At 53.2% G+C, this 22,941-nt stretch overlaps 1 protein-coding gene across 1 annotated transcript; it reads left to right on the forward strand.

The window, feature by feature from the left end:
• Positions 1 to 13,748: 13,748 nt before the first annotated feature.
• On the forward strand, positions 13,749 to 21,970 carry CRLF3 (cytokine receptor like factor 3). Its single transcript, XM_069748756.1, has 8 exons — positions 13,749 to 13,919; positions 18,867 to 19,074; positions 19,262 to 19,346; positions 19,418 to 19,595; positions 20,092 to 20,314; positions 20,385 to 20,517; positions 20,661 to 20,773; positions 20,853 to 21,970. Exons 1-8 carry the CDS (start codon positions 13,806 to 13,808, stop codon positions 21,101 to 21,103), a joined length of 1,305 nt encoding a protein of 434 aa, XP_069604857.1. The 5' UTR covers positions 13,749 to 13,805; the 3' UTR covers positions 21,104 to 21,970.
• Positions 21,971 to 22,941: the final 971 nt, after the last annotated feature.

Raw genomic sequence — 22,941 nt, forward strand, 5'->3', positions numbered from 1 at the left:
ATAAATAAATAATAATGATAATAAAAATGTGCTTGAGAACCTAGCAGAATAACGGCACACCCATCACTCATCTTATATTGAAATTGGCTTTCTAATGAGTCTAAACTCAGGCTAGCTATTCCACTCTGTTTAGGAGAAATCCACTTGTCTGGTTCTGCTGGTGCTAGATTTTAGCAAAAGGTCCTGTAGCAAAGCTCTATCGAAGCACGTTCAAAATATGTATCAGACATATTCCTATCATAAACTGGCGTCGCATTATGGCTTCTTTAATATCTCCACCACACACAGCAAGCCCAGGTGGTTGGAGACAAAGAAATTCCTACGGGAGGAAGGAAGGAAGGAGTGAGGAGGGTCAGAGCCCCACACTGGAGTTTCAAGTTACAAAGGGTCTCGACCATAGGGGTTTGTGCCTATACCAGCGAAAGCAGTGGGAAGGGAGAGAAGGGGGGTCGGAATAGCCCGTAGCGTGTTTCTTGTAAAGCTAGTCAGATACTCAAACATGGCATATTCACATTATCATGACAAGGTCATTGGTGACCTTAGGGCAGTTTCAGTGGAGTGATGTGGCCAAAAGCCAGATTGTAAGCGGTCAAAGGGGGAGCAGGAAGAGAGGTGGCAAGACCATTCAAGATGGTCATGTTGTTCCAGTAATTTTGAGGCAAAGGGGAGAAGTGATATTGGGCGATAGCTAGATGCAGAGGATGAGTCAAGAGAAAGCTTTTTGAGGATGGGTGTGATTGAGGCATGTTTAAAGCTTGAGGGGAAACACCAGTTGTTAGTGGTAGGTTGAAGAGATGGGTTAGGGTTGGAATAAAGACTAGTGAGGTTCGGGATGAAGTGGGATGGGAGCAGGTCAAGTGCACAGGTGGTGAGATGCGATCTTGAGAGTAGAGTGGAGAGTCGATCTTCTGTAATGGTGGAGAAGGTTGTTTTGGAGGAGGAGGGCTGAACAATTAGGAGGAAGGACTCTGGGGGTTGTCGACCATTACTGTCTCTGATGTTATCAATCTTCTGTTTGAAAAATGAGGCAAAGTCTTAAGCTGAGATGAGGGGAGGGAGGAGGTGCAGGGGGGACGGAGGAGAGAATTGAAGGTGTTGAATAACTGTTTAGGGTTGTGAGACTGGGAGGATATGAGAGATGAGAAGTAGGTTTGTTTTGCTGCAGCAAGTGTGGCCTTGAAAGTAGTGAGGGACTGTTTGAATGCGATCAGGTGCTCATTGGAGTGTGATCTTTTCCTCTCCGCTCAGCAACCCTGGTAGCCTGTCTCAGTTCTTTGGACAGGCTGGTGTGCCAGGGCTGTCTGTTGATTTTGCGAGCTTTGGTATGTGTGAGAGGGGCAACTGATTCCAGAGCTACAGCCATTGTAGTGTCATATAGAGCGGCATGCACATTGTGTATGGAACTTATGCCTGTAAGAGGGAGAAGGAATTCAGAGAGTGAATGTAGATCAAGGTGTTTAAGATTTCTGCGAGGGTGTGCAAGTTTGTGGGGTGGGGATTGTAGACAAGGAGTGGAGAGGGAAGAGAATTGTGAGTAGATTGTGGTCCGGAAGAGGTGAGTTAGAGAGGTTAGATAGGGAGCAGAGGTGGGTGAAGATGAGTTCCAATGTGTGACCATTTTTGTGGGTGGCTGCAGAAGACCATTGAGTGAGGCCGAAGGAGGAAGTGAGAGATAGAAGATTAGTAGCAGCTGAGAGGGAAGTGTCAATGGCGATGTTGAAGTCGCCCATGATGATAGTGGGGATGTCTGTGGAAAGGAAATGAAGTAGCCAGGTGATGAAGTGGTCGAAGTAGGTGGTGGCTGGCCCTGGGGGGCGGTAAATGACAGCCAGTTGTAGGTTGTAGGGGGAGTAGTGGCACACAGAGTGCACCTCAAAGGAAGGGAGGGTAACAGGGTGGCAGTGGGGGTGGGTGAAGGAGCAGTTATCTGACAGGAGAAAACCTACTCCTCCACCATGCTTGCTGCTGGGGCGGGGTGTGTGAGAAAGGTGGAATCCACCATATGAAAGTGCAACAGGAGAGGCTGTGTCAGAGGGGGTTAGCCAAGTTTTGGTGATGGTGAGGCAGGAAAGTTTGTGAGTAATGTAAAGATTATGGATGCAGGAAAGCTTGTTGCAGACAGAGCGAGCGTTCCATAGAGCTTGTGTTAGTGGGACTGGGGAAGCGGGGGCTGGGCGAATGGGTATAAGGTTAGAGAGGTTACGGAAGGTTGTGATAGAGCGTGGATGGGAGAGAGAAATGACTGTGGGGATGTGGTGAGGAGGACCAGGATTTGGAGAAATATCACCAGCAGTGAGAAGGAGCAGAGAAAGTGTTAGCAGGTGGGAGCAGGAGAGGGCATGACGGGGCTGTCTGTGTTTGGAGACAGAGGATTGTATGTTGAGGAACAGTTCTGAGGAGGAGGTGAGGTGGATGGGGAGGCAGCTCCCTTCTGGTTCAATTCTAGAAGTGTGAGGCTCAGAATTCTATGATGCACTTATGTGATACACGGGGCAGACTGACTTCTTGGCAGACTTATGCTATACAATATTTGTGCAACAAAGTGTGAAGGTGTGAAGCAGAGGGGAGAGGTCTGTGCTCATCTTGGTCAGATAATTAAGAGAGCCAGATGTGTATGATCAAGGCAGAGTAAACAAGGTCATAAATGACATTGGGGATATTGCAGGGGTCAGTTGAAAAGCATACCAAATTTTTCTACAAACTGAGATAGGAAAGTTCAGTTTCACATTTGAAGTGACTTTTGAGGGGCCTATATCATAGAAGATACCCAAAAGTGACACCATTCTAAAACTGCACCCCTCAAGGTGCTCGAAACCACATTGAAGTTTATTAACCCTTCAGGTGCTTCACAGGAATAAATGGAATGTGAAAGGAAAAATAAACTTAACTTTTTTTTTCACAAAAATGTCCTTTTAGACCCAAGTTTTTTTTATTTCACAAGGGAAAAAAGGAGAAAGTGGAACCCAAAATTAGTTTTGCAATTTCTCCTGAGCATGCCAATACCCCATATGTGGGGAAATCTACTGTTTGGGAGCACAGCGGGGCTCGGAAGGGAAGGAGCGCCATGTGACGTTTTGAATGTAAAATTTACTAGAATAATTAGCGGATGCCATGTCGCGTTTGGAGAGCCCCTGATGTGCCTAAACAGTGAAAACCCCAAATTTTACATTTTCACACTGTGAAATTGGTAAAAATGGCACCAAAAATTGTAGAAAAATTTCTGCTGAACATAGAAATACCCCACATGTGCCTGTGCAGTACTACTTAGCCACAGAGAGAGACTCGGGAGGGACTGAGCGCTATTTGCCTCTTGGAGCTCAGAATAGTTTGTGGACTCCATAATCAGAGCTCCTAAGTACTAGAAAAGCAGAATCCCCCCTCAAGTGACCCCATTATGGAAATGATTCCCCTTGGGGAATTATCTACAGGTGTAGTGACTATTTTGACTCCAAGAGTGTTTTCCATAAACAAGAAGCAATGAATGTTGCAGAGTGAAAATTGCAAACCGCCGTTGCAGTGACCAGTGCGTTATAGTCACCAGTACCTTATAGTGACCAGTATGTTATGCCAAGCTCATGTGTGGCGCCCCAGGGTCCTGGTCGTCACAGTAATGTCACTTTCCTCACGAGGAGAGTGGTATTATGTTGGGAGGCAAGAAAAGATAACTGCAACCAGGTACCACAAACATGCAACACATTCACACTCCAGGCCACCAGGGGGAGCTTTTGATCCTATTTACTCTTTGACCACTTCACCATCTGGCTACTTCATTTCCTTTCTGCGGACATCCCCACTATCATCATGGGCGACTTCAACATACCCATTGACACCTCCCTCTCAGCTGCCACTAAACTTCTAACTCTGACTTCCTCCTTCGGCCTCACTCAATGGCCTTCTGCAGCCACTCACAAAGACGGTCACACACTGGACCTCATCTTCACCCGCCTCTGCTCTCTATCTAACCTCTCTAACTCACCTCTTCCACTCTCTGACCACAACTTTCTCACATTCTCATCCCTCTCCACTCCATGTCTACAATCCCCACCCCACAAACTTTCACACCCTCACAGAAATCTTAAACATCTTGACCTACATTCATTCTCTGAATCCCTCCTCCCCCTCACAGACATAAGTTCCATACACAATGCGGATGACCCTGCTGCTCTATATAACACCACAATAACTGTAGCTTTGGAATCTGCTGCCCCACTTACACATACCAAAGCTCGCAAAATCAACAGACAGCCCTGGCACACCAGCCTGACCAAAGAACTGAGGCGAGCTTCCAGGGCTGCTGAGCGCAGATGGAAAAGATCCCACTCTAACGAGCACTTCATCGCATTCAAACAGTCCCTCACTACTTTCAAGACCACACTCGCCACAGCTAAACAAACCTACTTCTCATCTCTCATATCCTCCCTGTCTCACAACCCTAAACAGTTATTCAACACCTTCAATTCTCACCTCTGTCCCCCAGCACCTCCTCCCTCCCCATTTATCTCCGCTGAAGATTTTGCCTCATTTTTCAAGCAGAAGATTGATAGCATTAGAGACAGTTTTGGTCAACAACCCCCAGAGCCCTTCCTCCCGATTTCCCAGCCCTCCACCTCCAAAACCAACTTCTCCACCATTACAGAAGATCAACTCTCCACTCTACTCTCAGGATCGCATCTCACCACCTGTGCACTTGACCCACTCCCATCCCACCTCATCCCAAACCTCACCACAATCTTCAACCCAACCCTAACCCATCTCTTCAACCTATCACTAACAAATGGTGTTTTCCCCTCAAGCTTTAAACATGCCTCCATCACACCTATCCTCAAAAAGCCCTCTCTTGACCCATCCTCTGTATCTAGCTATCGCCCTATATCATTTCTCCCCTATGCCTCCAAACTACTTGAACAACACATTTACCTTGAACTGTCCTCCCATCTCTCTTCTTGCTCCCTCTTTGACCGCCTATAATCTGGCTTCCGGTCACACCATTCCACTGAAACTGCCCTAACTAAAGTCACCAATGACCTCTTAACCGCCAAGAGCAAGCGACACTACTCTGTCCTCCTCCTCCTCGACCTGTCGGCTGCCTTTGACACAGTGGACCATTCCCTATTATTACAAACCCTCTCATCCCTTGGCATTGCAGACTTGGCCCTATCCTGGATCTCATCATACCTAACAGACCGGACATTCAGCGTCTCCCACTCACACACCACCTCCTCACCTCGCCCTCTATCTGTCGGAGTCCCGCAAGGTTCAGTCCTTGGGCCCTTGCTCTTCTCCATTTACACCTTTGGCCTGGGGCAGCTCATAGAATCTCATGGCTTTCAGTATCACCTCTATGCTGATGACACACAGATCTACATCTCTGCACCAGATATCACCTCCCTTCTAACCAGAATCCCTCAATGTCTGTCCACTATTTCATCCTTCTTCTCCGCTAGATTTCTGAAACTTAACATGGACAAAACAGAATTCATCATCTTTCCCCCATCTCACGCGAACCCCCCAACGAACCTATCCATTACAGTAAATGGCTGCCCACTCTCCCCAGTCCCACAAGCTCGCTGCCTCGGGGTAATCCTTGACGCTGATCTCTCCTTCAAACCACATATCCAAGCCCTTTCCACTTCCTGCCGCTTTCAACTCAAAAATATTTCATGAATCCGTTCATTCCTCAACCATGAATCTGCAAAAACCCTAGTCCATGCCCTCATCATCTCTCGCCTTGACTACTGCAACCTCTACCTCTGTGGCCTCCCCTCTAACACTCTCGCACCCCTCCAATCTATTCTAAACTCTGCTGCCCGACTAATCCACCTGTCCCGCCGCTATTCCCCGGCCTCTCCCCTCTGTCAATCCCTTCACTGGCTCCCCATTGCCCAGAGACTCCACTACAAAACCCTAACCATGACGTACAAAGCCATCCACAACCTGTCTCCTCCATACATCGGTGACCTCGTCTCCCGGTACTTACCTACCCGATCCTCACAAGATCTCCTACTCTACTCCCCTCTTATCTCCTCTTTCCACAATCGTATACAAGATTTCTCTCACGTATCACCCCTACTCTGGAACCCTCTACCACAACACATCAGACTCTCGCCTACCATCGAAACCTTCAAAAAGAACCTGAAGACCCACCTCTTCCGACAAGCCTACAACCTGCAGTAACCACCGATTGACCAAACCGCTGCCTGACCATCTCTACCCTCACCTACTGTATTCTCACCCATCCCTTGTAGATTGTGAGCCTTCGCGGGCAGGGTCCTCATTCCTCCTGTACCAGTTATGACTTGTATTGTTTAAGATTATTGTACTTGTTTTTATGTATACCCCTCCTCACACGCAAAGCGCCATGGAATAAATGGCGCTATAACAATAAATAATAATAATAAATAATAATAATTTACTAGGTGACTCCCCATATATATATATATATATATATATATATAACTGGTAGTCTGTAGGGAAAGTTAGTGAGTTCCAGACATTCGTCTGAGGAGGACAGAGGGTTTACGGAGCTGTGCATGCCACAGAGCTGCAGCTCCTGGAAAGAGACATTTCAGAAGACAGAATTGATTGCAGCGAGCGTGCAGGGGAGGAAGCACAGGAGAGGATACCAGAAGGGGACCAGCCCCAAGCAGGCTGCCTTCTTCTGAGGCACAGAAGCCCGGTAGCCAGAACACCGAGGTTGTAAGGACCTCCACGCCTTACATCAGAGACAGGCAGGACAGCTAATTGCACGTTACCTGTCTGCACCCACACCCAGGACACAGTGACACCCCACAGAGCCGGGTCATCTAAGCGATCCTATAAACAGGCTCAAGTCACCAGTCATACGGGTTTTATCCTATCCGGGGGACAGAGAGAGATAACATCTATGAGGACCTTATGTGAAGCTTAGCAGTAAGGGACTACACTACTACAGTGCAAGGGAAGGTTTCTATTCTCCACCTGGATAAGGGGACTCTGGACTTGCCTCCGAACCGGCCGGACCCTACCTGCCTTGTGATCTGGTGCCCTGGACTGTGACTGCTGAAACCAACAGTATACAAGGTAAAGAGACTGCAATCCTATGTCCTCGTTCTTCTCTGCACCTCTCACAATTCCACCATCTACACACTGGGAGCCCTGGGGATATACTTCACCTGTGGGAAGGTATACTGTTATGACCTGGTGGTTAGGAGCACCCGGAATGACCTGATAATTAAACCTCATACAGGACGAGCTCTGGGATGTGGGAGCTCTGCTGACCGCAAGCCCTAATCCTATCACACACACTAGAAATAGCCGTGGAGCGCTCCTGACCAGACCTAGGCGCCTCGTCACAGCCAAAGAACTATCTAGCCCTAGAGATAGAAAATAAAGCCTACCTTGCCTCAGAGAAATTCCCCAAAGGTAAAGGAAGCCCCCCACATATATTGACTGTGAGTAAAGATGAAAGTCACAAACGCAGAAATGAAACAGGTTTCAGCAAAGGGAGGCCAGACTTACTAAATAGACAGAGGATAGGAAAGGTAACTTTGCGATCAGCACAAAAACCTACAAAAGACCACGCAGAGTGTGCAAAAAAGACCTCCGCACTGACTCACGGTGCGGAGGGACCACTCTGTATCCCAGAGCTTCCAGCTAGCAAGACAAAATCATGAAAACCAGCTGGACAAGAAAACAGAGAACAAAATAAGACTATAAGGAATTTAGCTTCTGCAGGAGAAGGCAGGTCACCAGAGAGATCCAGGAGCGAACTGAACGAATGCAAAAACATTGACACCTGTGTAAGGAACCTCAGAAGCAGCAGCTTCACTCATAGCCACCAGAGGGAGCCCATAGACAGAACTCGCTGAAGTACCATTCACGACCACAGGAGGGAGTTCGACAACAGAATTCACAACAGTATACCATCTAGCTACCATAACATCACCCCAGCGGACCCCTTAAAGCAGCGTCGGTCCCCACTGACCGAATACCACAGGTGGCGTCACGAACGTGAACTTTATCCCTTTAAAGACCTTTCCTTGTTACATGGGCGCCCAGGGCCACGGACAGTGTCACAGCCAATGTGACATCCCCCTGTGAACCGCAGGACCTGGTACCGAGTACCCCTAGCCCGTGGGGCGACTCACATGCTTCTGGAGACATCACTACAAAAATGGCAAAAGTGGGCACATTATGTGGATTAGGTACACTGTAGGACTCAGAATGGAGGATTTGGGGGCACAGAATTTGTTGAATTTCTTTTGGCAGGTGAGGAGCCATTTCGCTTTCCCAGAGCCTTTATACTACCAGTAATGTGGAAGCCACCTATATTTCTGGTAGCAGATTACAGATCTGAGTGGGGACTTGCTTTTTTTTGTGGATTGAGCTGAAGCTTTTATTGGGAACATTTCACATAATGTCTGGGATCACATTTATCCTGCGCTCTACGCTGAGCACTTACATTGGGGTTTCCAACTAAATCTCCTAGTGGGAGAGGGATCCATTCACTATAATGAGGCAGCAGAGTTACTCTGGACTCCGTCTGGCCTCTGTTCGGCGGTGTCCTTTACAGAAGTGCACAAAACTGTGGTCGATGCCACTTTTATGCAATCCTAAAAAGACGGACACCGCCGGATCACAGGACAGAGTGCATCCACAGTGCCTCCATCTGCCTCATTATAGAGAATCTTCCGCCAGGGGTTCCATCTAAATCACACATTTCAGAGATTTACATGGTGTAAGTGCTCAGTGCAGAGCACATGATAATTGTACGTCGATCCTTACTGCGATCTTTGGGAGGCAGAATGAACAAATCAACAGCAGGTGATGAATTGGTTTTATTTATTTTTTACGTCGATCCCCGTGCGGTATAAGTGATTAGGCGACTTTATTCTTTGAGTCGGTGCGATTACAAAAAATAAACAGGTTTTTATGTTTGGCTGCTGTCACATACTAAAACACGCTTTTGATTGCAAAACAAGTTTTTGCATCGCTATATTTCGAGAGCTATAATTTTTCCATATTTTGGCCCACAGAGTCATGTGATGGCTTGTTTTTTTTGCAGCTGTTTTTATTGGTACCATTTTCGGGCACATGACATTTTTTGATCGCTTTCTATTCCGATTTTCGGGAGGAAGAATGAACAAAAAACAATTCAGGAATTACTTTTTTTTTAATACCATTCTGTGTGTGGTAAAATTGATAAGGCAGTTATATTCTTCGGGTCAGTACGATTACAGCAATACCTCATTTATTTTTTTAAGTTTTGGAATTTTTATTTTTACTCAAAACTATTTTATAGAAAAAATAATTATTTTTGCTTCGTTATAGTTTGAGAAATATATTTTGAGATACAGAGGGCAGGCCAATAGAAAGGCGGCAGGCCAGACATACAATAGCCGCAGGTGGCCGGAGCCTGCCGATATTTACTGTGGGAATTACAAAGGTGGGGGGGGACAAAAGGGGAATATCTTGTCCCCTCTGCCCAGGGGCGCAGACTGTGGACTGATGCATCTCACAAGGAACCTATTATACATACATATAACTGCACAACATATTCTGGGTGCTGAGTGGTTCCGTAACACTGAGAGCAGAACAGATTGTAGTGAGCGTGCGGGAGAGTGAAGCACAGGAGGAGGAATACCAGTGGAGAAGAGATGTGAATTAGTTACCTCCCTGGCTGGCGCAGATTACCGGTAGCTGGAATACTAAGGTTGTGAGGGACTCTAAGACTGACAGCTGAGACCGGCCTGTCCGCCCTAATACCCAGGAGGCACAGTGACACATGGAGCCCGGGTCATGATAGAGACCCTGTAAAAAGGCTCGAGTCACCTGTCATATGTGATTGTGTCCCACATTTATGGGTGACAGAGAGGAACTGTGAGGACCTTATCTGATGATATAGGCAGGGAGTACAACACCACCGCGCTAGAGGAAGGCTTCTAACTCCACCAGGTAAAGGGGACTCTGGATTTGCTTCCAAGCCGGCTGGACCCTGCCTGTACCTGTGATCTGGTGCCCCGGACCCTGCTTGTACCTGTGATCTGGTGCCCCGGACCCTGCCTGTACCTGTGATCTGGTGCCCCGGACCCTGCCTGTACCTGTGATCTGGTGCCCCGGACCCTGCCTGTACCTGTGATCTGGTGCCCCGGACCCTGCCTGTACCTGTGATCTGGTGCCCCGGACCCTGCCTGTACCTGTGATCTGGTGCCCCGGACCCTGCCTGTACCTGTGATCTGGTGCCCCGGACCCTGCCTGCCCTGTGATCTGGTGCCCTAGACCCTGCCTGCCCTGTGATCTGGTGCCCCGGACCCTGCCTGTACCTGTGATCTGGTGCCCCGGACCCTGCCTGTACCTGTGATCTGGTGCCCCGGACCCTGCCTGCCCTGTGATCTGGTGCCCCGGACCCTGCTTGTACCTGTGATCTGGTGCCCCGGACCCTGCCTGTACCTGTGATCTGGTGCCCCGGACCCTGCCTGTACCTGTGATCTGGTGCCCCGGACCCTGCCTGCCCTGTGATCTAGTGCCCCGGACCCTGCCTGTACCTGTGATCTGGTGCCCCGGACCCTGCCTGTACCTGTGATCTGGTGCCCCGGACCCTGCCCGTACCTGTGATCTGGTGCCCCGGACCCTGCCCGTACCTGTGATCTGGTGCCCCGGACCCTGCCCGTACCTGTGATCTGGTGCCCCGGACCCTGCCCGTACCTGTGATCTGGTGCCCCGGACCCTGCCTGCCCTGTGATCTGGTGCCCCGGACCCAGCCTGCCCTGTGATCTGGTGCCCCGGACCCTGCCTGTACCTGTGATCTGGTGCCCCGGACCCTGCCCGTACCTGTGATCTGGTGCCCCGGACCCTGCCCGTACCTGTGATCTGGTGCCCCGGACCCTGCCCGTACCTGTGATCTGGTGCCCCGGACCCTGCCTGCCCTGTGATCTGGTGCCCCGGACCCAGCCTGCCCTGTGATCTGGTGCCCCGGACCCTGCCTGTACCTGTGATCTGGTGCCCCGGACCCTGCCTGCCCTGTGATCTGGTGCCCCGGACCCTGCCTGTGATCTGGTGCCCCGGACCCTGCCTGTGATCTGGTGCCCCGGACCCTGCCTGCCCTGTGATCTGGTGCCCCGGACTCTGCCTGCCCTGTGATCTGGTGCCCCGGACCCTGCCTGCCCTGTGATCTGGTGCCCCGGACCCTGCCTGTACCTGTGATCTGGTGCCCCAGACCCTGCCTGTACCTGTGATCTGGTGCCCCGGACCCTGCCTGCCCTGTGATCTGGTGCCCCGGACGCTGCCTGTACCTGTGATCTGGTGCCCCGGACCCTGCCTGTACCTGTGATCTGGTACCCCGGACCCTGCCTGCCCTGTGATCTGGTGCCCCGGACCCTGCCTGTACCTGTGATCTGGTGCCCCGGACTCTGCCTGTACCTGTGATCTGGTGCCCCGGACCCTGCCTGCCCTGTGATCTGGTGCCCCGGACTCTGCCTGCCCTGTGATCTGGTGCCCCGGACCCTGCCTGTACCTGTGATCTGGTTCCCCGGACCCTGCCTGTACCTGTGATCTGGTACCCCGGACCCTGCCAGCCCTGTGATCTGGTGCCCCGGACCCTGCTTGTACCTGTGATCTGGTGCCCCGGACCCTGCCTGTACCTGTGATATGGTACCCCGGACCCTGCCTGCCCTGTGATCTGGTGCCCCGGACCCTGCTTGTACCTGTGATCTGGTGCCCCGGACCCTGCCTGTACCTGTGATCTGGTGCCCCGGACCCTGCCTGTACCTGTGATCTGGTACCCCGGACCCTGCCTGTACCTGTGATCTGGTGCTCCGGACCCTGCCTGCCCTGTGATCTGGTGCCCCGGACCCTGCCTGCCCTGTGATCTGGTGCCCCGGACCCTGCCTGCCCTGTGATCTGGTGCCCCGGACCCTGCCTGCCCTGTGATCTGGTGCCCCGGACCCTGCCTGTACCTGTGATCTGGTTCTCCGGACCCTGCCTGTACCTGTGATCTGGTGCCCCGGACCCTGCCCTGTGATCTGGTGCCCCGGACCCTGCCTGTACCTGTGATCTGGTACCCCGGACCCTGCCTGCCCTGTGATCTGGTGCCCCGGACCCTGCTTGTACCTGTGATCTGGTGCCCCGGACCCTGCCTGTACCTGTGATCTGGTGCTCCGGACCCTGCCTGTACCTGTGATCTGGTACCCCGGACCCTGCCTGTACCTGTGATCTGGTGCCCCGGACCCTGCCTGTACCTGTGATCTGGTGCCCCGGACCCTGCCTGCCCTGTGATCTGGTGCCCCGGACCCTGCCTGCCCTGTGATCTGGTGTCCCGGACCCTGCCTGTACCTGTGATCTGGTGCCCCGGACCCTGCCTGCCCTGTGATCTGGTGCCCCGAACCCTGCCTGCCCTGTGATCTGGTGCCCCGGACCCTGCCTGTACCTGTGATCTGGTGCCCTGGACCCTGCCTGTACCTGTGATCTGGTTCCCCGGACCCTGCCTGTACCTGTGATCTGGTGCCCCGGACCCTGCCCTGTGATCTGGTGCCCCGGACCCTGCCTGTACCTGTGATCTGGTACCCCGGACCCTGCCTGCCCTGTGATCTGGTGCCCCGGACCCTGCTTGTACCTGTGATCTGGTGCCCCGGACCCTGCCTGTACCTGTGATCTGGTGCCCCGGACCCTGCCCTGTGATCTGGTGCCCCGGACCCTGCCTGTACCTGTGATCTGGTACCCCGGACCCTGCCTGCCCTGTGATCTGGTGCCCCGGACCCTGCCTGTACCTGTGATCTGGTGCCCCGGACCCTGCCTGTACCTGTGATCTGGTACCCCGGACCCTGCCTGTACCTGTGATCTGGTGCCCCGGACCCTGCCTGTACCTGTGATCTGGTGCCCCGGACCCTGCCTGCCCTGTGATCTGGTGCCCCGGACCCTGCCTGCCCTGTGATCTGGTGCCCCGGACCCTGCCTGTACCTGTGATCTGGTGCCCTGGACCCTGCCTGTACCTGTGATCTGGTGCCCCGGACCCTGCCTGCCATGTGATCTGGTGCCCTGGACCCTGCCTGCCCTGTGATCTGGTGCCCTGGACTGTGGCTACCTGAAGTCTTCAGTAAACCAGGTAAAGAGACAGAAAACCTGTGTCCTCGTTCTTACTGCACCATTCACCATCTTCACCTATACACTGGGAGCCCTGGGGATATACTTCACCTGTGGGAAGGTATACCATCCACCTGCCATAACATCACCCCAGCGGACCCCACAGCAGCGTTGGTCCCCACTGACCGAATACCACAGGTGGCGTCACGAGCATAAACTCTATCCAATACCCTTATTACATGGACGCCCAGCGCCGCGGACCGGGTCACCATCGTGACATCCCCTGTGGACACTGGACCCGGTACCCCACGGCCCAGGCGGGCGACTCAGTGCGTCCAGGGGTGCTGGAAATCATCGTGGGCGGGGCTTGATCCTCGTGGGCGGGGCTTGATCCTGGTGGGAGTGTGCCACAGTACAGAGCAGCCCCCATAGGTGCGGGGCCGGCTGTGGCCCACTAGGGTCGTTCCGGGGGTCTCTGGGCCCCATGTCAGCAGTACACAGCTCCATCTGGCGCTGCTGGGAGTTGTAGTACCCTCCGCATGCTGTGTGCAGCCTCCTGTGTGCAGTGCAGAGGCGGCGGACGGCGGACAGCGGGCGGGGTGGGTTCTGTCCGCGGACACCGCCTGCTAATAAAGCTCGGCGCATTGAGGGTTCCGGAGGCTGCGCCCTCTGCCGCGGGGACTCACGGGACTTGTAGTCCTGCCCGAGTTTCCGCAGTTGTACTAGTGAGAGTTGGCGGCGGCGGCGGGATGGAGGCGCTGGACGGACTGATAACGGAGGCCAAGGAGAGCATGGAGGCGGCGAGGAACTACCGGGAGGAGCTGAGGCACCGGCTGCAGGGGCTGAGCCAGGCGAGGAGGCAGGTGAGGAGCCCCCCGGGGACCGGAGCCCCCACAGTGACACCCCGGGGATAGGAGCCCCCACAGCAAGACCCCCAGGTGACAGGAGCCCCCACAGCAAGACCCCCAGGTGACAGGAGCCCCCACAGTGACACCCCCAGGTGACAGGAGCCCCCACAGCAAGACCCCCAGGTGACAGGAGACCCCCACAGCAAGACCCCCAGGTGACAGGAGACCCCCACAGCAAGACCCCCAGGTGACAGGAGACCCCCACAGCAAGACCCCCAGGTGACAGGAGACCCCCACAGCAAGACCCCCAGGTGACAGGAGACCCCCACAGCAAGACCCCCAGGTGACAGGAGACCCCCACAGCAAGACCCCCAGGTGACAGGAGACCCCCACAGCAAGACCCCGAGGTGACAGGAGACCCCACAGCAAGACCCCCAGGTGACAGGAGACCCCACAGCAAGACCCCCAGGTGACAGGAGACCCCGCAGTGACCCCCCCCCCGGGGACAGGAGACCCCCATAGCAAGACCCCCAGGTGACAGGAGCCCCCACAGTGACACCCCCAGGTGACAGGAGCCCCCACAGCAAGACCCCCAGGTGACAGGAGACCCCCACAGCAAGACCCCGAGGACAGAAAACCCCGCAGTGACCCCCCAGGTGACAGGAGACCCCCACAGCAAGACCCCCAGGTGACAGGAGACCCCCACAGCAAGACCCCCAGGTGACAGGAGACCCCCACAGCAAGACCCCCAGGTGACAGGAGACCCCCACAGCAAGACCCCCAGGTGACAGGAGACCCCCACAGCAAGACCCCCAGGTGACAGGAGCCCCCCATAGCAAGACCCCCAGGTGACAGGAGACCCCACAGCAAGACCCCCAGGTGACAGGGGACCCCCACAGCAAGACCCCCAGGTCACAGGAAACCCCCACAGCAAGACCCCAAGGACAGGAGCCCGCCCCCCAGTCACTCCCCCCCCCCCCCCCCCTCCCCTGGAGGAAGCTGCTCTTCACCGCACATCATCCTGTGTAAGAAAGAAGAGAGCGGCGTCATCACATCCTTTAATATTATATCACTGCGGAGCCAGTGACAGTGTGACCCCGGCTGTACTGATATAATGTTATTATCACCTCCCCCTGTAATATGTTATATCACTGCGGAGCCTGTGACAGTGTGACCCCGGCTGTACTGATATAATGTTATTATCACCTCCCCCTGTAATATGTTATATCACTCCGGAGCCTGTGTACAGTGTGACCCCGGCTATACTGATATAATGTTATTATCACCTCCCCCCTGTAATATGTTATATCACTGCGGAGCCTGTGTACAGTGTGACCCCGGCTGTACTGATATGTTATTATCACCTCCCCCTGTAATATGTTATATCACTGCGGAGCCTGTGTACAGTGTGACCCCGGCTGTACTGATATAATGTTATTATCACCCCCCCTGTAATATGTTATATCACTGTGGAGCCTGTGTACAGTGTGACCCCGGCTGTACTGATATAATGTTATTATCACCTCCCCCTGTAATATGTTATATCACTGCGGAGCCTGTGTACAGTGTGACCCCGGCTGTACTGATATAATGTTATCACCTCCCCCTGTAATATGTTAATATCACTGCGGAGCCTGTGTACAGTGTGACCCCGGCTGTACTGATATAATGTTATCACATCCTGTAATATGTTATATCACTGCGGAGCCTGTGTACAGTGTGACCCCGGCTGTACTGATATAATGTTATCACCCCCCCTCCCCCCTGTAATATGTTATATCACTCCGGAGCCTGTGTACAGTGTGACCCCGGCTGTACTGATATAATGTTATCACCCCCCCCCCCCCTGTAATATGTTATCAGTCCGGAGCCTGTGTACAGTGTGACCCCGGCTGTACTGATATAATGTGGTTATCACCTCCCCCTGTAATATGTTATATCACTCCGGAGCCTCTGTACAGTGTGACCCCGGCTGTACTGATATGTTATCACCTCCCCCTGTAATGTTATATCATTCCGGAGCCTGTGTACAGTGTGACCCCGGCTGTACTGATATAATGTTATTATCACCTCCCCCTGTAATATGTTATATCACTGCGGAACCTGTGTACAGTGTGACCCTGGCTGTACTGATATAATGTTATTATCACCTCCCCTGTAATATGTTATATCACTGCGGAGCCTGTGTACAGTGTGACCCCGGCTGTACTGATGTAATGTTATCACCTCCCCCTGTAATATGTTATCACTGCGGAGCCTGTGTACAGTGTAACCCCGGCTGTACTGATATGTTATCACCCCCCCTGTAATATGTTATATCACTGCGGAGCCTGTGTACAGTGTGACCCCGGCTGTACTGATATAATGTTGTTATCACCTCCCCTGTAATATGTTATATCACTGCGGAGCCTGTGTACAGTGTGACCCCGGCTGTACTGATATAATGTTATTATCACCTCCCCTGTAATATGTTATATCACTGCGGAGCCTGTGTACAGTGTGACCCCGGCTGTACTGATATGTTATTATCACCCCCCCTGTAATATGTTATATCACCTCGGAGCCTGTGTACAGTATCACCCCGGCTGTACTGATATAATGTTATTATCACCTCCCCTGTAATATGTTATATCATTCCGGAGCCTGTGTACAGTGTGACCCCGGCTGTACTGATATAATGTTATTATCACCTCCCCTGTAATATGTTATATCACTGCGGAGCCTGTGTACAGTGTATCCCCGGCTGTACTGATATAATGTTATTATCACCTCCCCCCTGTAATATGTTATATCACTGCGGAGCAGGGTGGATTTGATTTAAATCTAACTGATTTAAATCACGATTTATATCACGATTTAAATCACTAGTCAGTAAGGCTTGATTTAAATCAGTGATTTAAATCAAAGTTTCTACCTAACTTTGTTGCATCGTTTGCATTTTGCACGCATGCCTGCCTTACCGATAGGCGAAGGAGCTTCATTAAAATATTCCCAAACTGGGTCTCTTTTACGGCCTGCTGCCATTATAAGGAAAGAATGTAATAAACCTCAGATCGTACACACAAACAGATCCAGACTTGTCTGTCTGTGGCTATGCTGCAGTATTGTGCTCAAAGTTTCACTTTCATTTTCTTGTCTGCTTGCCCTTCCTCCTCCTCACACTTAGATTCACATTCTTCTTGTGTTGTGCAGATCTATTCCACTCCAAACAATCAGAAACATATTGTCTAACATCTTGGACTTGGCACTGAAGGGGTTGATTCTGTATTCATAGGTTTGTAGAAAATAGGATTAAAGGGAACCTGTCACCCCGTTTTTTGAGATTGAGCTATAAATACTGTTAAATAGGGCCTGCGCTGTGTGTTCCTATAGTGTATGTAGTGTACCCCGATTCCCTATGTATGCTGAGAAATAACTTACCAAAGTCGCCGTTTTCGCCTGTCAATCAGGCTGGTCAGGTCGGGAGGGCGTGGTGACATCGGTGGTTCTTCCTCAGCTTTACGTTGGTGGCGTAGTGGTGTAGTAGTGAAGACACAGCGCGCGATCTGCGCTGTAATCCCTTGCATCGGTGGGGGCGGCCATCTTCCTGGGGCCGCGCGTGCGCAGATCGAGTGCTCTGCTGCACGGGGCTTCAGGAAAATGGCCGCGGGATGCCGCGCGTGCGCATTAGAGATCGCGGCGGCCATTTTCCCAAAAGCCGAGATGCAAACTCAGCTTTGGGAAAATGGCCGCCGCGATCTCTAATGCGCACGCGCGGCATCCCGCGGCCATTTTCCTGAAGCCCCGTGCAGCAGAGCACTCGATCTGCGCACGCGCGGCCCCAGGAAGATGGCCGCCCCCACCGATGCAAGGGATTACAGCGCAGATCGCGCGCTGTGTCTTCACCACTACACCACTACGCCACCAACGTAAAGCTGAGGAAGAACCACCGATGTCACCACGCCCTCCCGACCTGACCAGCCTGATTGACAGGCGAAAACGGCGACTTTGGTAAGTTATTTCTCAGCATACATAGGGAATCGGGGTACACTACATACACTATAGGAACACACAGCGCAGGCCCTATTTAACAGTATTTATAGCTCAATCTCAAAAAACGGGGTGACAGGTTCCCTTTAAGGTCTTTTTCTCAACTCTGTTCATGTTGTAACATTTTTTGCGGAGTCAAATTCAGTTTTGAGAACTGCGTAAGTAAAGCGAGCATCTGTGATAATATAGGAGAGAAACTGCCCACTAATCCTACAGAAACCTCTGGAAGAGCATGGCATTGTGAATGTTACACATATACAGCCTTTATTCTACAAGTTAAACAACTCAGCTTTATCTCCTGATGGAAGAACCTTTGGATGGTAAAATATTTTCCTCAAAAAGCAGTTTATTGAAAAAAATCCGATTTAAATCCAAAAAATCCGAATATTTTTTTTTTTATTTAAAAAAAAAACAAAAAACAAACAAACTGATTTTTATCCACCCTGCTGTGGAGCCTGTGTACAGTGTGACCCCGGCTGTACTGATATAATGTTATTATCACCTCCCCCTGTAATATGTTATATCACTGCGCAGCCTGTGTAGTGTGACCCCGGCTGCACTGATATAATGTTATCACCTCCCCCTGTAATATGTTATATCACTGCGCAGCCTGTGTACAGTGTGACCCCGGCTGTAGTGATATAATGTTATTATCACCTCCCCCTGTAATATGTTATATCACTCTGGAGCCTGTGTACAGAGTGACCCCGGCTGTACTGATATAATGTTATTATCACCCCCCCTGTAATATGTTATATCACTCCGGAGCCTGTGTACAGTGTGACCCCGGCTGTAGTGATATAATGTTATTATCACCTCCCCCTGTAATATGTTATATCACTCCGGAGCCTGTGTACAGAGTGACCCCGGCTGTCCTGATATAATGTTATTATCACCACCCCCCGCTCATTGTTGTTGTGGTCTCTCCCACAGATCAGGCAGAGCGCTGTGCAAACCCGGGCCGCTCTGCAGCAGCACTTTCTGGATATGCGGAGCGCCGTGTCCCAGATGCTGGATGACCGTCTGCTGTCGCTGCTGCAGCAGGTGGACGCCATCGAGTGCGACAGCATCAAACCGCTGGACGACTGCCAGAAGCTGCTGGAGCAGGGGGTGCACACGGCCGACGGCCTCCTCCAGGAGGGTGAGTGCAGACAGACCAGGGTGCATGGGGGCTGACCCTCTGTGTGCATCGGGGAAGGGTGGGCGTCATATAAAAGCCCCCTCTGAAGGGGACTCGTCATCTCTACATTGTGGTGCGTGCGCTCAGTGTTGGGGAGCAGCTCCCGGGGAGTCGGATGGTGGTGACTTGCAGTCCCTCTTTCCCCCAGGAGAGGTCGCTGTGTCCTGTAATGGTGGAGACCACGAGAACTTGTGTAACTTCACCCACAAAGCTCTGCACATCCAGCTGGACAGGTGAGCGGCTCGGGGGATGGTGGGGACCGTGTACACGGACGGGGGCTTATCAGTCACTGTGGTGTCCGCAGCCTCCCGGAGGTCCCCTCACTGGTGGAGGTTCCCTGCCTCTCAGCTCAGCTGGATGACGCCTTCCTGCCCATTGCCAGAGACCACATCTCCAAGCTCGGGACTGTGGCCTCCAGACCCCCGGTGCAGATCGAGGAGCTGATCGAGAGACCTGGGGGCATCCTGGTGCGATGGTGCAAGGTGGGTATCCTCTAATAGAACCTGCTTGTTGTCAGTGAATAGAAACAGTGGGATGTCGCCTGTGCCGCCTCCGCGCTCCCCTCCTCGCCTGTGCCGCCGCCACTCTCCCCTCCTCGTTTGTGCCGCCGCGCCCCTCTCCTCGCCTGTGCCGCCGCCGCTCTCCCCTCCTCGCCTGTGCCGCCGCCGCGCCCCTCTCCTCGCCTGTGCCGCCGCGCCCCTCTCCTTGCCTGTGCCGCCGCGCTCCCCTCCTCGGCTGTGCCGCCGCGCTCCCCTCCTCGCCTGTGCCATCGCCGCTGCGCCCCCCTCTTCGCCTGTGCCATCGCCGCTGCGCCCCCCTCCTCGCCTGTGCCGCCGCGCTCCCCTCCTCGTCTGCTCTTCTAATACACGTCTCCTTCACCTCACCCTCTCAGGCTGTGTCCCCTCTTCTCCCTGAGACCCTTTCTCTCAGCTTCCCTTGGGCCTCTGACACATCCTCTTTCTCCACGTCTGCTCTCAGGTGGATGACGACTTCGTGGCTCAGGATTACCGTCTTCAGTACCGGAAGAATCCCTGCGGCCACTTTGAAGACGCCTACGTGGGCAGTGAGTGCGAGTTCATTGTGCTCCACATTGACCCCAACGTTGACTATCAGTTCAGGGTTTGTGCCCGAGGGGACGGCCGGCAGGAGTGGAGCCCATGGAGCGTGCCACAGCTGGGTCACACCTCCCTGGTCCCACACGGTGAGTGTCCGGCTCTCCGGTGCACCCTGTGGCGTCCTTTACACTTGTGACCGGTCACTGTCTCCTGCAGAATGGAGTCCAGGTGTGGACGGATACAGCCTGAGCAGCCGCAGGAACATCGCTCTGCGCAATGATGCTCCGCAGCACCACGTCCTCTACTCCAAGGCTGCCACGTATCACCCTGGTCAGACGCTGACATTCAGGTGAGTGACGTCTGCCCTGCCCACAATGCAGGGGACAGACTCTCAGGTCACCCCACATGTAGTAATCCCAGCCCCCCTACAAGTGGCACTGCCGCCCATCGGGGCAGGCGCAGCGCTACATCATCCTGTGTGCCCTCCTGCAGGGTGGAGACCAACGGCGCCCCAGACCGGAGGGACAGCATCGGAGTATGCGTGGGGAGAGAGGAGGGACTGGACTCCTTGCAGAGTGACCGGGCCGTGTGCATTGGCTCCAGTGGTGAGTTCTAGGGGCTCACTCCGTCCTGGGGTCCTGCCGTCACATTCGCGGGGTCTCATCTCTTCTGTGTCTCTTGTAGGCGCTGTTTATGTGAATGGTAAGGAGATGACCAATCAGCTGCCACCTGTCTCCCCGGGATCCACCATCACCTTTGACATGGAGCTTGTCAGCCTGGGAGCCAACAGCGAGGGCCCACACCAACGGCGCAGAGTGACTATCTGCTCTGGAAACCGGGAGGTGGTCTTTGATTGGCTGTTGGAGCAGTCATGTGACTCTTTGTACTTTGGATGCTCATTTTTCCACCCCGGCTGGAAGGTTCTGGTGTTTTAGTTATCTGAGGACTTGCAATATACAAGATCCATGTATCCAAGATCCATCAAACGGGCCGGGTCCGATGGGAGTCTCCATAGATGAGATGTTGTCATAGGTCCGTTACAATTATATGTGAGCAACTGCGCCGCCATCGGGCCGAGCGAATCCTGCTCCGATTCTTCCCTGCAAAGTGAGAAACGTGTCCGTTCAGGACTCGGACATTGAGCCTGCTTCCGCCCTTAACTTCAACGCTGCTTCCGCCCTTAGCTTGGGCCCTGCGGCCGCCCTCTTGGCTTGGGCCCTGCGGCCGCCCTCTTGGCTTGGGCCCTGCGGCCGCCCTCTTGGCTTGGGCCCTGCGGCCGCCCTCTTGGCTTGGGCCCGGCGCAGGTCTCAGGTTTAGCCTCCTTATTGGGGCACAAGCCACGGTCTGATCATAGGATCGTGGGATCAGTGTTAGTCCAGAGTATCGGGGGCCGCTATTGCAGGTTTAGCTGGGGGAGGGGTTATTATTTGGGTGGTCTTCTGAGGGGTTGGGTGCAGTCCATGTCCCTGAACAGTGGGGAGAGCTGTGGGGTCAGCAGGGTACAAGTCAATATGATTGATTTCTTGCTTGTCTAAAAGTGACGGCGGTTCCCAGGATCCAATCACATACGGTCCCGAGACTGACTCTCCAGTTGCTTCGATGCTCAGTTGCATCTGTACCTAATCCTCTGGTGATGCTCCCAGTGTCCTCCGCTCTCGGTTGGGATGTCACCGGCTTATTTAACCCTTTCCCTCTCTGCTGCTTTCCTCTTGCGGTTCGCTCCACGCTATGACTGTATTCTACCTCTTCCCCGGGGATTATTGTTGTCCGAGGACTGAGAGAAATAAAGTTTTTATTTTTGACTGCAGGGTCCGTGTGTTTCCCTCTGGATTTGGGGTCCTCTGATGTCGATACCTCATGTACCAGTTCTGTGTCCCATGTCACTTGTATTAGCAGGTTGTCAGGGTTCATTAGCTGTATGAGTGGGGGTGGGGTCACCCCATGTATTAGTGAGGCCCCTCGGTAGTCTGGTTGGATGGGGTCATCCCATGTATTGGTGAGGCTCCTCCTCAGCTGTATGAGCGGGGGTGGGGTCACCCCATGTATTAGTGAGGCCCTTCCACAGCTGTATGAGTAGGGGAGGGGTCACCCCATGTATTAGTGAGGCCCTTCCACAGCTGTATGAGCGGGGCTGGGGTCACCCCATGTATTAGTGAGGCCCCTCCACAGCTGTATGGGCGGGGGTGGGGTCACCCCATGTATTAGTGAGGCCCCTCCACAGCTGTATGAGCAGGGGAGGGGTCACCCCATGTATTAGTGAGGCCCTTCCACAGCTGTATGAGCGGGGCTGGGGTCACCCCATGTATTAGTGAGGCTCCTCAGCTGTATGAGCGGGAGTGGGGGTCACCCCATGTATTAATGATGCTCCTCCTCAGCTGTATGAGTGGGGGTGGGGTCACCCCATGTATTAGTGAGGCCCCTCCACAGCTGTATGAGCGGGGGTGGAGTCACCCAATGTATTAGTGAGGCCCCTCCACAGCTGTATGAGCGGGGGTGGAGTCACCCCATGTATTAGTGAGGCTCCTTAGTCTGGGCGGGGTCACCCCATGTATTAGTGAGGCTCCTCAGCTGTATGAGCGGGGCGAGGCCCCCCTCAGCTGTATAAGCGGGGGCGGGGTCATAGCCCCTCGACAGCTGTATAAGCGGGGGCGGGGTCACTCCATGTATTATTGAAGCTCCTCAGCTGTATACGTGGGGGCAGAGTCGCTTCATGTATTAGTGAGGCTCCTTAGTCTGAGCGGGGTCACCTCATGTATTAGTGAGACCCCCTCGG

Source organism: Ranitomeya imitator, chromosome 2 (genome assembly GCF_032444005.1).
Source record: "Ranitomeya imitator isolate aRanImi1 chromosome 2, aRanImi1.pri, whole genome shotgun sequence".
NCBI classification, from domain to species: domain Eukaryota; kingdom Metazoa; phylum Chordata; class Amphibia; order Anura; family Dendrobatidae; genus Ranitomeya; species Ranitomeya imitator.